Source organism: Suncus etruscus, chromosome 1 (genome assembly GCF_024139225.1).
Source record: "Suncus etruscus isolate mSunEtr1 chromosome 1, mSunEtr1.pri.cur, whole genome shotgun sequence".
Lineage (NCBI taxonomy): Eukaryota > Metazoa > Chordata > Mammalia > Eulipotyphla > Soricidae > Suncus > Suncus etruscus.
Genome location: NC_064848.1, coordinates 25,997,817 through 26,013,434, shown reverse-complemented (window position 1 = coordinate 26,013,434; position 15,618 = coordinate 25,997,817). Strand labels below are relative to the sequence as shown.

The window sequence follows — 15,618 nt, the reverse complement described above, 5'->3', positions numbered from 1 at the left end:
GAACCAAGTTCTGCTTTCGTTGATCTTTCGGATTGTTTTTTGGTTTTTCACTCCATTGATTTCTGCTTTCAGCTTTGTTATTTCCTTTTATCTCCCTATTTTTGCTTCCTTTTGTTGGTCAGTTTCTAATTTTTTGAGCTGTGTCATTAAGTTATTCAGGTATGCCCCTTCCTTCCTTTTTTTTTTTTTTTTTTTTTTTTTTTTTGGTTTTTGGGCCACACCCGGCATTGCTCAGGGGTTACTCCTGGCTGTCTGCTCAGAAATAGCTCCTGGCAGGCACGGGGGACCATATGGGACACCAGGATTCGAACCAACCACCTTAGGTCCTGGATCGGCTGCTTGCAAGGCAAACACTGATGTGCTATCTCTCCGGGCCCCCCTTCTTCCTTCCTGATGTATGCTTGTAGAGCTATAAATTTTCCTTTCAGGACCGCTTTTGCAGTGTCCCATAGATTCTGGCAGTTTGTGTCTTCATTATCGTTTGTTTCCAGGAAAGTTTTGATTTCCTCTTTGATTTTACCTCAAACTCACTGGTTGTTCAGTAGCAGGGTGTTTAATTTCCAATTGTTAAAGTTTTTCTTCTATGTGGCTTTGTAGTTCACATCTAATTTCAGAGCCTTGTGGTCAGCAAAGGTAGCCTGCAAGATTTCTATTCCCTTGATTTTATGGAGGTATGTTTTATGTGTCAGCATGTAGTCTATCCTGGAGAATGACCCATGTACATTGGAGAAGAATGTGTATCAAGATTTTTTGGAATGGAGTGTTCTATATATATCTACTAGTCCTCATTCTTCCATTACTGTTTTCAGGGCTAGTATGTTTTTGTTGGGTTTCAGTCTGGTTGACCTATCAAGTGTTGATAGGGCCGTGTTGAGGTCTCCCACAATTGTGTTATTATTGATGTCTTCTTTCAGATTTGTCAGTAACTGTATAAAATAATTTGCTGGTCTCTCATTGGGTGCATATATGTTTAATAGTCTGATTTCTTCTTGTTGCACATATTCCTTGATTAGTACATAGTGTCCATCTTTGTCCCTTACCACTTTTCTGAGTATAAAGTTGGTGTCATCAGATATTAATATGGCCACCCCAGCTTTTTTGAGGGTGTTGTTTGCGTGGATGATTTTCCTCCAGCCTTTGATTTTGAGTCTATGTTTGTTCTGACAATTCAGGTGTGTTTTTTGTAGGCAGCAGAACGTTGGATTCATCTTTTTGACCCATTTTTTCACTCTGTGTCTTTTAATTGATGAATTTAATCCATTGACATTGAGGGAGATGATTGTCATAGGATTTAATGTCATCTTTGTAGATAAGTTTGCTTTGTTTGTTGGTCTCTCTTTTCTTAAAGTAGACCTGTCAGTTTTTCCTTTAAGGCTGGTTTTTCATCTGTAAAGTTTCTGAGCTGTTGTTTATCGATGAAGCTATGTATTCTTCTTTCAAACCTGAACGTGAGTCGGCTGTGTGCAGTATTCTCGGCGAGGCTTTCCTTTCATTCAGTCTTGTCACAATATCCCACCACTGTCTTCTGGCCTTGAGAGTTTCTTGTCACATGTCTGCTGTAAGTCTTAGGGATGCTCCTTTGAATTTAATTTCCCTTTTTGATCTTGCTGCTTTCAGTATTGTATCTCTATCTGTGGGATTTGTCATTGTAATGAGGATATGTCTTGTGATGTTTTTCTTTGGGTCTCTTTTAGCTGATACTCTTCTGGCATGCAGGATTTGATGCATGCAGTCTTTAACTCTGGGAGTATCTCTTTGATGATGTCTTTGACAGTTGATTATCCTGGAGATCTCCTACCTGGGTATCTGAGACTCCAATGATTCTTATGTGATTTCTGTTGAGTTTATCAAAGACTTCTATTTTCATCTGTTCGCATTCCTTGATTTCCTGATCACTTGTCTTAAGGTTCTTTTCCAACTTCTTCTGCTGTGTTGAGTTTTTCTGCATCTCATCTTCCAGTACTCCGATTCTGTCCTCAGCTGCTGTTACCCTGCTGGCGAGGCCATCCATGGAGGTTTTAAGTTGAGATACCGTGTTTTTCAGATCTGTTATTTCAGTTTGGAGTTTTCTGATTTCTGTCTTTGTGTTCTGTTTAGTTCGATCTATGCTTTCTTTGAGTTCTACAAACATTTTCCATATTGCTATTTTAAGTTCCTTATCCAAGAGGTTAATCAGATGGTTGGAATTTTTTAGGTCATCCGAGCTTTCATCTTCATTCTCTGTGCATGGTGTTTGTCTTTGAGGTTTCCCCATTGTCACGCTTGTAGTGTGATTTTTCCTGCATTTTGTGGTGGGGTTCATTGGTTAGAAAGAGTGTGTGGCCACGAAGCAAAGTGGCTATGCTCTTCTGTGGCCTCTAGATGACAGTTATTTTTGGGGGGGGTGCCTCCTAGGCCTCTAAGTAGAGCTTCAAGTATTCAGGGAAGGCAGACAAGCAAAGCAAAGAGTTTCCTTCAAGTCCTTAGGGTCATCCAAGGCACAGCAGGAGGGCGGAGCCAGCCAAGAACTCTCTGTAGTAGACTGAAAGAGCAAATCCTGGGCCAACCAGGGCTGCCTCCCTCCCTTTGTTTCCTGGGGCCAGTGAGAAGAGGAATCCCACCACCATAGGCCTGCCATATCCCATACAACAATAGGATCTGAGAGAGTGAGACACTTGCCCAGGAGACAGAGCCAGTGACTGAGCTCTGGGCAAGGCTTTAGAAGATGAGATGGCACCCTGGGTGCTAAATAGCATGAGGGGTGGTGACAAACTCAGAACTAATATATAGATGAAGAAACCCAATTCATGCTCAGTGCTAGGGTGGAAGGGAGTAAGGGCCAGACTGGGTGGAGAAAGGTGCTGTAGAGAACAGATTTAGGAAAGACTTTCCCAGGGACACCCCTTTTTTGGGAGGGCACACCCAGCAATGTTCAGGGGTTACTATTGGCTTTACACTCAGGAGTTACTCCTAGAGGTGCTTAAGGGACCATATGGGATGCCAGGTATCAAACAGGTTGTCTGTAAGGCAAGTACCTTACCCACTGTACTATCACTTCAGCCCCCCATTTCTATGGAAACTAAATGGATGAAAGAAGATCCCCCCCTCCGAAATAGCAGGGAGAGTGTCTCAGCAAAGGCCCCAAGTTGAGACCTCACTTTCTTGGTCTGGGGGAGTAGTAGAAGGAAAAGCAGACAGAGCTCAGAGTGGCCTGGGTTGGCATTTGACTCGGAGTGGGAGGCAGGGTGGTGTTTGGGGCAGGATGTTAAACAGGGGAAGTATCCCTAACCCTATTCTGGAAAGATCCCCCTGACTCCCTGCATAAAGGGAGCACAGGGGCATTTGGAGAGGAGAAAGTCCACAAGGAGGCTGGGAAATCCTGAGGGCAGAGTCAGAGATGAGGAGGGGCTGACTGCAGCACTTCTTTTGTTTGTTTGTTTTGTTTCTGGGCCACACCTGGCAGCACTCAGGGATTACTTCTGGCTGTGTGCTCAGAAATCACTCCTGGTAAGCACAGGGGACCATATGCGGTGCCAGGATTCAAACCACTGTTGGTCCTGGGTTGGCCACTTGCAAAGCAAACGCCCTACTGATGTGCTATCTCTTCAGCCCTATGACTGCAGCACTTCTGAGGAATGTATCCTGCCCAGGCCTTTTGCGAATGGGGTGTGTAAGTGCACAGAAAAGGTGACTGAGACCCACCCCATGATGGGGGAGGTGAGAAATGAGGGAGGAGCCTACTGAGGGGAAAAAGTCAGGAGTACAGTTTTGGCCAAATTATGTCAATGAAATTTGAGTTATCCATGGAGATGTTGAACAGACACTGGAGCCAACACACTTAATCTCTGCATCAGGCCTTCTGTGTGTTAACTCATTCTTGTCTTCCGATCTCCTTTAGAAAAAGATTTATTATCAGGGCTGGAGTGATAGTGCAGTGGTAGTGCATTTGCCTTGTATGTGGCTGACGCGGGACCAACCCGGGTGCAATCCCCAGCATCCCATATGGTTTCTCGAGCCTTATAAAATCCAGTCTCAGGCGGCTGGAAGCACTATGGCCCAAGATGGCTTCTGTGCCCTTCTGACACCCAGCAGAAACCAGCAGGAATCTGTGTGTACATCCAACCCACCTCTGAAGCAGGCAGGATCACCGGCAGGAACGCTGATGAAATCCAGTCTCAGGCAGCTGAAAATCGCATGGCTCAAGATGGCTTCTGCGCCCTTCTGACTCCTGGCAGAAACCAACAGGAATCAGTGTGCATATGTCCCAACCCACCTCTGAAGCAGGCAGAATCACCGGCAGGAACGCTGTTGAAATCCAGTCTCAGGCAGCTGGAAACCACATGGCCCAAGATGGCTTCTGCACCTTCTGACTCCTGGCAGAAACCAGCAGGAATCAGTGTGTGTACATCCCGACCCACCTCTGAAGCAGGCAGGATCACCGGCAGGAACGCTGATGAAATCCAGTCTCAGGCAACTGGAAACCGCATAGCCCAAGATGGCTTCTGCGCCCTTCTGACTCCTGGCAGAAACCAACCCTCAATGATATTTCTAAGGATTCATGGGATTTAACATTAAACACGTTGAACTTTGTTTATTATAGTGAAGAATACAAAACAAAATTAGCAATAGGAAAAGCTTTTTGGATTGAAATCTATAAAAGACCAAGAATAGCTTTTAAGAATCCTCTACCAATGTTTTCCCACAGGATTTACTTAATACCTATAGCAAGCAATGGCATGTCTGAATTGCTATCTCCAAACTTAACTCTCAGTCACTTAGTGCCCCAAAAGTGATCTAATGGGTTCCAGTATGTGCTGAGAGTTGAAGTTTTTAGAATGAAAACAGGTGTTTAACACAAACTGTATTTTTACACAAGTTAAGCACAGTAACTCTTCAGTTCAGGGAATGATAAGAATCCTTCTGAAATCTAAATTCACAAATGACAACCAACATTAAACTTTATAATCAAACTATCCTACAAACAGCAAGTTAAACTGGTAATATCAACTCTTCATATTTGATGGTTTTGTTTTGTTTTGGGACCACATCTAGTGGTTTTAACAGCTTACTCCTGGCTCTCTGCTGAGGGATCACTTGCAGAAGTGCTCTGTGTACAATATGGAGTGTGGGGACCATATCTGGGTCAGCCACATGCAAGGCAAATGTCTAATCCACTGCACTGTTGTTCAGACCTCACAATTAACATTTTAATAATGTAACTTAACAAATTTTTTACTGTAATGTGCAAAAGCACTATATGTTACTAAGGTATTTATTAATATGATCTAAAGATACTTTATGTCTTCAAAATGCTTGATAAACAGAGTGGATGGGAAAGGTCATGTTTTTAATTGCTAAAATTCAAGATAATGCTCTAAGTACATTAGATTCTTCTGATTTACATAACAAATCACCACAAAGTTTCTGACTTAAAAGACCACAAATTGGGGACAGAGATATAGTGCAGTAGGTAAGGTGCTTGCCTTACTTGTTGCTAACCTGCATTGGATCCCTAGCATACCATATGGTTCCTTGAACCTGCCAAGAGTGATCTCTGATCACAGAGTCAAGATTAAGCAGGGTGTGCCCCAAAGATCTTCCCTAATCAAAATAAAGCCAAAATAACATCAGAAATTTATTTTCATATTGTATTGAGGGTCAGAAGTCCAAATACCAAAGTAGGGTCACACTCACATTTGTCACTCTTGGGCAATATCTTGTGGTGTCCATCTCCTGTTTCTTTAATAATACTTTTATGTAATTTTCTTTTTTTTAGTGAAGCAAAATAGTTTTTATTGAAAGAAAAGTTAGAAAAATGTGAAAGGAGATAAAGGTAAGGATACATGTCTAAGAGAGAACTTGGGCTTCTTCAGATGCCAGTACTGCTATCCTATGGATCATTGACCCTCTTTTACTAATCTCCTTTCATATGCATATTTGTTATTATATATGGTATGGATTAGAATAATATAATATATTCATCTCAATAGAGATCCTTAAGTTATTCCCATCTCTAAGACTATTTTCCATAGAATATTAAGACTAGTTTCAGGAATTAGAACATGTTACCTTTGGGGATGATAAAGTGCCATGGATTAAAGATAATACAAAGGAATAAAATTTGGAAAATTTGGTCCCGGAGAGATAGCACAGCAGCATTTGCCTTGCAAGCAGCCAATCCAGGACCAAAGGTGGTTGGTTCGAATCCCAATGTCCCATATGGTCCCCCGTGCCTGCCAGGAGCTATTTCTGAGCAGACAGCCAGGAGTAACCCCTGAGCAATGCCGGGTGTGGCCCAAAAACAAAAAACAAAACAAAAAAAAATTTTGGAAAATTTTACAATAATAAGCAATGTAGACCCTTTAGACTTGATACTCTTCACAGGAAGATATTAATAAAAATTTAAAACTAAAAGTTCAAAAGTAAGAGATGGTTTAAAATTTTATACATAAATGAAATTCTATACCAACATTAGCTGTCACTAAGAGTTCCAAATCGGGGCTGGCGAGGTGGCACTAGAGGTAAGGTGTCTGCCTTGCAAGCGCTAGCGGTTCGATCCCCCGGCGTCCCATATGGTCCCCCAAGCCAGGGGCGATTTCTGAGCGCTTAGCCAGGAGTAACCCCTGAGCATCAAACGGGGTGGCACAAAAAAAAAAGAGTACCAAATCATATGTATGGTTCTGATTTATGAAATTATATGTCTGCCTTTCACAATAAAACTACAGAAAGAATGTTTTTTAATGGTTTGTTCATTTTAAATATTCTTTTGTTCTCACTTTTCCCACTAGCATACTTTAATTTTTGTTATTCCTAGTTTTGTTTTGTTTTGTTTTTAGGCCATACCGGACCATGCTTAGAAAACAAATACTCAGATTCACTTTTGACTGTCTTTGCAGTGCTCTTGGGACTATAGGCTCCTACATTGGGACCAGGGCTCCTACATCCACAGCATGTGCACTATCCTGTTGAGCAATTTCTCTGACCTAGAAAGAATTATTTTTAATATTTATTCTAAGCATAAATATAATTATTTTAATAACTTTTCTTTGTGTGGAATATTAGCTATTTGTTTTGTTTTATTTTATTTTCTGGGTTTTTGGGGACCACACCCAGCGGCACTCAGAAATGGCTTTGCATTCAGAAATCGCTCCTACCTCAGTGGACCATATGGATGCCAGGGATAGAACCCACGCCGTCCTGGGTCAGCCATGTGTAAGGCAAATGCCCTACCACTGTGCTACTACTCTGGTCCAGCTACTTGTTTTATATTTATCCAAGAATACATGCACTTTTTATATTAATAAAGTAATCTAGTTTACTTTCAGAGTAGTTTGCTAGAGGAATTTGCTTTTGACATAAACTTAAAAATCGCCAACATATTTAAAAATTTTATTTTATTGAAATGATCTGTTATGATTCACTAACAAGAAAATACTTAGGGCCCGGAGAAATAGCACAGCGGTGTTTGCCTTGCAAGCAGCCAATCCAGGACCAAAGATGGTTGGCTCGAATCCCAGTGTCCCATATGGTCCGTTCCGTTCCCCCCCCCCCCCCCCCCCCCGTGCCTGCCAGGAGCTATTTCTGAGCAGACAGCCAGAAGTAACCCCTGAGCAAGGCCGGGTGTGGCCCAAAAAAACAAAAAAAAAAAAAGAAAGAAAAAAAAAAAAAGAAAATACTTAATTTTTGTTCACTTAATTTTTGTTAATTTCCAGATGTTTGACTCCCACCCCTATTTCTGTTTGTGATTAGTTTTCATTTTCAACACAATATAGTCTGAGAAGATAATAGAATCTCTGCCTTTTTTATTTTTTAGAGATGTGTTTTGAAACCCAGCATGTGGTTTGTCTTGGAGCTTGTCCATGTGCAATGAAAAAATGTAAAAAAAAATATAAGAAAAGAAAAGAAACTATTATATTAACATGAGCATGATTTAATGTTTTACCTTGTAATAAATTTTTCTTTGAATTATAGTGATTTGCAAGGAGTAAGAACAAATGCCAAAAAAGATGGAAGTGACTGGATTCTAAATGGAAGCAAGGTGTGTTGAGAAAGGACCTCCTTTCCTTAATCATACTTTGAGTAACAATGTCTTATGGGTAACAATGTCTTAATGATTTCAATTACTGATTCTGTCTGATTAGTAACTCATAGAGGAATTAAGTTTACTTAAGTGTTTTAGTAACTTAGTTCTGTGATTAGAATCTAAGGTTTTGTTTTCATGAGACAGTCTTCAATCTGACTTTATAGATCAGATATTAACATTTATATGAGATCTTTGTTTTTCAGACCTATTTTACTTAGCGTTAACCTTCACCATTTCCATCCATATTGTGGCAAAAATTCAAATTTTATTTTTATAAGAGTAGTGTTTATGATATGTGTCTATAGATCACATTTTTATTTACTCATTTATCTTTGGATATTGAGTTGTTTCCAGAGTTTAGGTTTAGAAGTAGCACTGTAATAAACATAGTAGTGCACATATCTTTTCAAATTAGAGGTTTGTTTTTTTTTTTAAACAAGAGTAAAATTGTGTTTCTTATGGAAATTTTATTTATGTATTTATTTATTGAGCTTGCGCTTAAGAAAACACTACCGGCCGGAGAGATAGCATGGAGGGTAAGGCGTTTGCCTTTCATGCAGGAGGTCATCGGTTTGAATCCCGGCGCCCCATATGGTCCCCCGTGCCTGCCAGGAGCAATTTCTGAGCCTGGAGCCAGGAATAACGTCTGAGCACTGCCGGGTGTGACCCAAAAACCACAAAAAAAAAAAAAAAAAAAAAAAAGAAAACACTACCAATTTCTCATAGACATAGAGGTAACCTAGGTCTCAATGTTTCAAATCCCAGGGCACACCCAGGTGTTCCCCAAATTTGAGCAGTTCAAGTGGCAGTTAGGGGTACAAAGTCACAAATGTTCAGTGGTTTTTTTTGTACCAAGTTCAGATGGGTAGTGGGAAGAGGGGGCAACTCAGATTCAACATAGCAAGTCACTCTAGTTACCTGTGCACCAAGTTCAAGAGAGTCTGAGCCAGCTACAGTTGCAGCTCCTTAGTGACCAGCAATAGTGTGGCTGGGGCAGTTCCCACAGATTTAGGCCATGCTGTGAAACTGGTGATGGATCATGCCCTCTGGTGGTATCACAAAACACAGCAGATCTTGAGAACTTGCTTGAAATCGTCTATTTACGATCTTCACAGAGCTCTTTCTGTCCCTAGAGATGTGACTTGATTCCTAGCAATTAGAGATTGAATAGGGTAGGCTTGATCTGTTTGTTTTCTAAATATACAAGATCTAAGTTTTTCTCAGTTCCCTCCTAGATGATTAATTTGTTAGTGGTAGGTGAGGGCTGTCCCCAAGAATTTTTCTCAGGTAATTTTATTACCTTGAAAATGAGATCCAATCCAGTGTGCACCAAATTTATCATCAACAGGGTCACCCACATAACACCTGCTGGTGACTTCCTACAATCTTCTGCCTTCCCTTATAGTTGTTTAAGTATGAAATAATTTTGAAACTATTGAAATAATGAGCTCAACTTTCTAAAATAAAAATAAAAATAAAAATAACTGTGAGTAAATAAATAATTGTGCCAAATATACAGTGGAACAAGTCTGCAATAGCAAGCTTATATACAAGTAAAACAAGCAAAATACAATTCAAAGATGAACACAAGAATCAAGCAGAAAAGAGTACACAATTTATGGTTCCCATTTATATAGAATTCAAAACCATAACTATAGTATGGAGGGGGTTGGAGTGGAAAGCAATGACTGCCTATGACCAGGAGCAGAAAAGAATTAATTGTGAATCATCGTGGAAATTTTTTGTGAAAAGAAAAATTTGGGGGGGAGTGGTTGAAGAGGTCCAAGCCAATTTCTTTCTGTTTGACCATTTTATTTCTTATTTTGTACGTTTTTTCTTCATAATATATAATGTTATAATATACTTTAAAATATATATACATGTATAAAATATATGTCCCTATATAATGTCAACAATGAACTTACGTTATAATCTTTCAGTAACTTATCAATAAGCCTTTTAGAAAAGATAATTATAGCCCAATTAAAAATGTGGCTGTTGGGCTGGAGAGATAGCATGGAGGTAAGGCATTTGCATTGCATGCAGAAGGACGGTAGTTCGAATCCTGGCATCCCATATGGTCCCCCGAGTTTGCAAGGAGTGAATTCTGAGCATAGAGCCAGGAGTAATCCCTGAGCACTGCCAGGTGTGACCAAAAACCAAAAAAAAATGTTTTTTGGCTGTCACTGGGGCTGGAGTGGGGGCACAGTGGTAGGGCATTTTCCTTGCACGTGGCTGACCCAGGATGAACCTTGGTTCGATCATCTGGCATCCCATATAGTCCCACAAACCAGGAGCAGTTTCTTAGTGCATAGCCAGGAGAAACACCTGAGCATCACCAGGTGTGGTTCAAAAACAAAAACAAAAAAAAAAAAAAAAAGAAAGAAAACTTGGCTGTCACAATTAGAAAATAAATTCATAATGTCATCCTACAAAGAAAATTCTCCTAAAGTTTATATTAAAGAAAGGGATCAGCCTTGGATCTAATGTCATTTCAGATCATTTAAGAATAGTTCCAGGGGCCTGGAGAGATAACAGCGGTGTTTGCCTTGCAGGCAGCCGATCCAGGACCAAAGGTAGTTTGTTCGAATCTCGGTGTCCCATATGGTCCCCCGTGCCTGCCAGGAGCTATTTCTGAGCAGACAGCCAGGAGTAACCCTTGGATAGAGTTCAGAGAGCCGTGGATGTCTTGCTATCTTTAATATACTTCTCCCCAAACAATGACCTGCATATGGACTTGAGTGATTTGTGGGGCTTCACAAAGTACTTGGCATGTTTCAGGTATTCATCACCAATGGTTGGCTAAGTGATCTTGTGATTGTGGTAGCAGTGACAAGTCGGGAAGCTCGCTCTCCTGCCCATGGCATTAGCCTTTTTCTGGTTGAAAATGGAATGAAAGGATTTATCAAGGGTCGAAAGCTCCATAAAATGGGACTAAAAGCCCAGGTGAGTCATAATACATACATCATTTCAGGTAATAATTGAAATTATTAACAGTAAATTATTAGAAATACTTGAGTTTACTTAGGACTATGTAAGCACCATAAAACCATTAAATCTTCTATGGGGGAGATTTATTCTGCTCTTGATAGAACTATTTCTGTGTGTGTGTGTGTGTGTGTGTGTGTGTGTGTGTGTGTGTGTGTGTGTATGTGTGTGTTTTGTTTGTGTGTTTTTGGTGCTATGGCCAGCTATGCTTAGGACTTAGTAATAGCTTTTTGCTCATGGATCATTCCTGGCTGGATTCAGGGATTATAAGGGGTACTAAAGATCAAACCATGGATTAGCCATGATCAAAGCAAGCATCTTACCTATTTTACTATCCTTCTGGCCCCAGGAACTATGCTTCTTTCTGAAAGTCAGCAATGGAAGTGAATCTCAGGGTATTTTGAATATTTACTTTAGAAATGGAAAAATAAATTTTCATGACAAAAATTAATTGATAAGGGACTAGAGAGAAAGCATGGAGGTAAGGAAGGCATTTGCCTTTCATGCAGAAGGATAGTGGTTCAAATCCCGGCATCCCCATGCCTGCCAGGGGTGATTTCTGAGCATTGAGCCAGGAATAACCCCTGAGCGCTGCTGGGTGTGACCCAATAAAACAAAACAAAAATAATTAATTGATAAATACAAATAGTGTTTGTTATTTGATAATATTTAATAACATTTTTATTGCCTAAAAGGAAAACCTGATATATATATATATATATATATATATATATATATATATATAATATACATACATAAGAAAGCCTCAATTAAACTTAAATTAAACTAATAAGCCTTCTCTAAATTACTGGAAGTTTGAATGAGATAATTCTCCACTTAATTGCTTGATTATCTTTAGGATACTGCAGAATTGTTCTTTGAAGATGTTCGGTTGCCAGCTAGTGCTCTACTTGGAGAAGAGAATAAAGGTTTCTATTACCTCATGCAAGAACTCCCACAGGTCACAAATATGAGATTTCTTCTTTTAACTAACAAATGGGCTGGAATGAGTAATATAGAACAAATTAATCAAGGCATACAGCACTTATAAAATTACCAGTCAATTGAATATGACTTTAAAGTTCTGAAAAAATAAGCTTGCAGGCTAGATAAGGAAATAAACTCAGATATCCAGCTTTAGTTTATAAATGAAATGTAAAAATAGTTGTTTTTGTCTTCTGATTGCTTCTTGGAGTGAATTTTAACTTTTTATCACAAGTAAAAATTCCTATTTCTTTTTAATAATACATACATCAGACAAATTATTTGATAGTTTCTTGTTTTTACTAATACCTGTGGAACAATGGGAGATGTGCTAAGTTCAGAAAGAAAAGTTTTAGCCATATAGAATAATTGTCTTACATCTCGGTTTCTGGAGTATGGTGGAGCTTCTCTTGCCGGCATAGTGAACCTGCCTGGAGACTACTCTTAGAAGGCTAAGGCTAGAAATTCTGCCATGAAAACAGGATATAAACTCACCAGTGACATGGAGTTAAAATTAATTGGGATAGTTTTTCACCACAGATATCTGAAACAGTTTAACCTACACATGATAAGATGTTGACTTTTACAGATATATTAGAATATGTGAACAGCTTCGTAATTTTTATAGATTAAATGAGGTTCAAGAATGTATATATACATATTGTAAAGAGATATTTGTAAAAGTAAGGGGTTCATTTTGGGATTATAGATATTATCGCATGTTCTTTCACATCTCTGTGAGAGTGAAAAACCTTAAGATGTCGGTTATTTAAGAAATTTACAAATATTCAGAAGTTAATCATATGAATGCACTTTATAATAAGAATAATGCTGACAATCTACTGTTTGGATTTCAGGAAAGGTTATTGATCGCTGATATTGCAATTTCAGCGTGTGAATTCATGTTTGAGGAAACAAGGAATTATGTTAAACAAAGAAAAGCCTTTGGAAAAACAGTTGCACATATACAAGTAAGTTTTCCCTTCTGGCTTAGTAGTAGATGAAGATAATGGAAAAAGTGGTTCTTAAAACTCAATGTTTGAACATTGAATGAATGTTTGAGTGACATGTCATTCAGGGAACATGAGGAAGGTTGCAAACGTTCTCTTCAGTTGTGACATACTGAACTAACTAAAACTATATAAGTATATTAAATATACAAGTATGTTTGATTAGAATGAATTTTGCCAAAAACTTTAAGTTTTCAGAAATCAGTATACAATGTAAACTCAATTTACATTACAAAATCTTTGACCCTCTAGTTCTTAAATGAAGGCATAATTTACTAACTGCACTACTAAATTGGTAAAATATTTTTTCCAGAAATAAAATCTAGATTTTAAAATATGCTGTAAAATGTTTGAGAATAATGACTTAACAAAAAGACTTTATGAAGAAAGATGGAGAAAGGAAATCATTCAGTAACTTTATAGGGGTGAAATCATAGAAATTCTGAGCTCATAAATAAATGGTTTAAATTCTGGCACAACTTCTTGAGTCTTAGTTCTGTAGACCAGAAGTCTTCAGCCATCATCTGCAAAAGGAGAAAGGTTTAAAATCAATGTTCTGTCTTCTTGGTTTTAACTGCTACTCTGTGGGCCTACTTGCACAAAGGTCATTGTCCTCAGGTGTGAAAACATAGAATTCTTATATAGGCCTCTGTGTGTCTACACTTTTTTTAACCTTCTGATCTTAATTATTCCCTTTGCCTCCTAGTCCTGTACTATGATGTGCACCTTTATTAGATACAATATATTGACTTATTTTAGAGAAGTGAATGATATCAGTAGCTTCTTTTATAGTTGCTGTGAGATTTAGGGGAGGTAATACTATGCAAATAGTACTTAAATTATTGCCTGGAAAAGTAAGTATTTATTCAATTTAGCTATGTTTTGGGGTCAAAATTATAGTGCTAGGGCATTATCTTGCCCGTGCCAATCTAAACTGAATCCCCAGATCCTCATGTGGTTCCCTGAGCCCTCAAGGAGTGATGGTTATATCCCCTTGAAAAATTGTTTCCTGTTTTTTTGGAAGTTGTATTACATTAAATTATAAAGATAATTAAATAGGATCCAGATTGTCTATATACCACTCAGATTTAAACATGAATTGATATTTAACATTTTTATATGTACACCTCTCCACACACTCATACACTAATGTTTTTACTTTGTTTACTACTTAGCAATTTTACATTCTTTTGTTTTGTTTTGTTTTGGTTTTTTTGGGGGGTGGTCACACTCCTGGCTCTATGCTCAGAAGTCACTCCTGGCAGGCTCAGGGGACCATATGGGATGCCAGGATTTGAACCAATGACCTTCTGCATAAAAGGCAAATATCTTACCTCCATGCTATCTCTCCGACCCAGTACTTAACAATTTAAAAAGATAAATAGTTTAGGGGCCAGAGCGATAGCACAGTGGTAGGACGTTTGCCTTGCACATGACTGACCCAGGACCATATGGCGTCCCATATGGTCCCCCAAGCTAGGAGCGATTTCTGAGCACATAGCCAGCAGTAACCCCTGAGCTTCACTGGGTATGGCCCCAAAACAAACAAACAAACAAATAAATAAAAAGATAGATAGTTGAATCCTTTTCCAAGCAAATACCTTTTTTCATTTTCTTCATAGGTAGATTACTAAAATTTCACTAGGTGGCAGCAGCATCCCCCTATGTTAGTAACATAAATATTTTGTTTTCTACCATATATTGAGATTTCTGAGATGTATTTCTAATCTTCATTTTTAATCCTAGTACCTATCTTTAAATATTCATTTCATGCGAGAAAAAGAAAAAAACATTCATTTCATGTTCAGTATGAGAATGCATTCAAAGAAGATGAATTATTTCTATGTATATACTTTTATCCTAAAGCTGTGTAGAACTATGGTTCTAGTTATTAAATAGAAATAGAAGACCTTTACATTTTATATTATAAATCAGAAAAATTTTACTAAATAATTTTATTTTGTTTTGGATTACGTGAATATTGAACATGTGTAGTCTTGCTGACCATTTGAATGTATTACACAAAAATTATTTTTAATGGAAATCTGCTACAATCAAATTGTAACAACTGTATAATTACTATTTCTCTTTCTATAATCCATACTCTTCATAATTAATGTCACCATGTGATTTCCATATGGACAATAAAACATTAGAATTTATATTTTGAATAGTATTATATTTATTCACTGCATAATATCTATGTGCCAGACACTATTCTTTTTTTTTTGTGTGTGTGTGTGTGTGGTTTTTGGGTCACACCCGGCAGTGCTCAGGGGTTATTCCTGACTTCACGCTCAAAAATTGCTCCTGGCAGGCACGGGGGACCATATGGGATGCCGGGATTCGAACTGATGACCTCCTGCATGAAAGGCAAACACCTTACCTCCATGCTATCTCTCCGGCCCCGCCAGACACTATTCTAATAAAAATATTTACAAATCTTTATAAACACAATATTTATCTCCCTGTACATATAAAGATATTAAACATAGAGAGGTTAAATAACTTGGTCAGGATTATACATTCTAATTCAATAATCTACACTCTTAACCCATAATAGTTTTACTACTT

The 15,618-nt window shown here is 38.4% G+C and overlaps 1 protein-coding gene across 1 annotated transcript in view; it reads left to right on the top strand.

Annotated features, from left to right (window-relative positions):
* ACADL (acyl-CoA dehydrogenase long chain) overlaps window positions 1–15,618 on the top strand; it is a 53,074-nt gene that overhangs the window by 16,378 nt on the left and 21,078 nt on the right. The window contains exons 5-8 of the mRNA XM_049784156.1: window positions 7,951–8,017; window positions 10,844–11,008; window positions 11,910–12,011; window positions 12,892–13,005. Coding sequence (XP_049640113.1) covers window positions 7,951–8,017; window positions 10,844–11,008; window positions 11,910–12,011; window positions 12,892–13,005 — 448 coding nt within the window. The remainder of the gene's footprint in view (window positions 1–7,950; window positions 8,018–10,843; window positions 11,009–11,909; window positions 12,012–12,891; window positions 13,006–15,618) is intronic.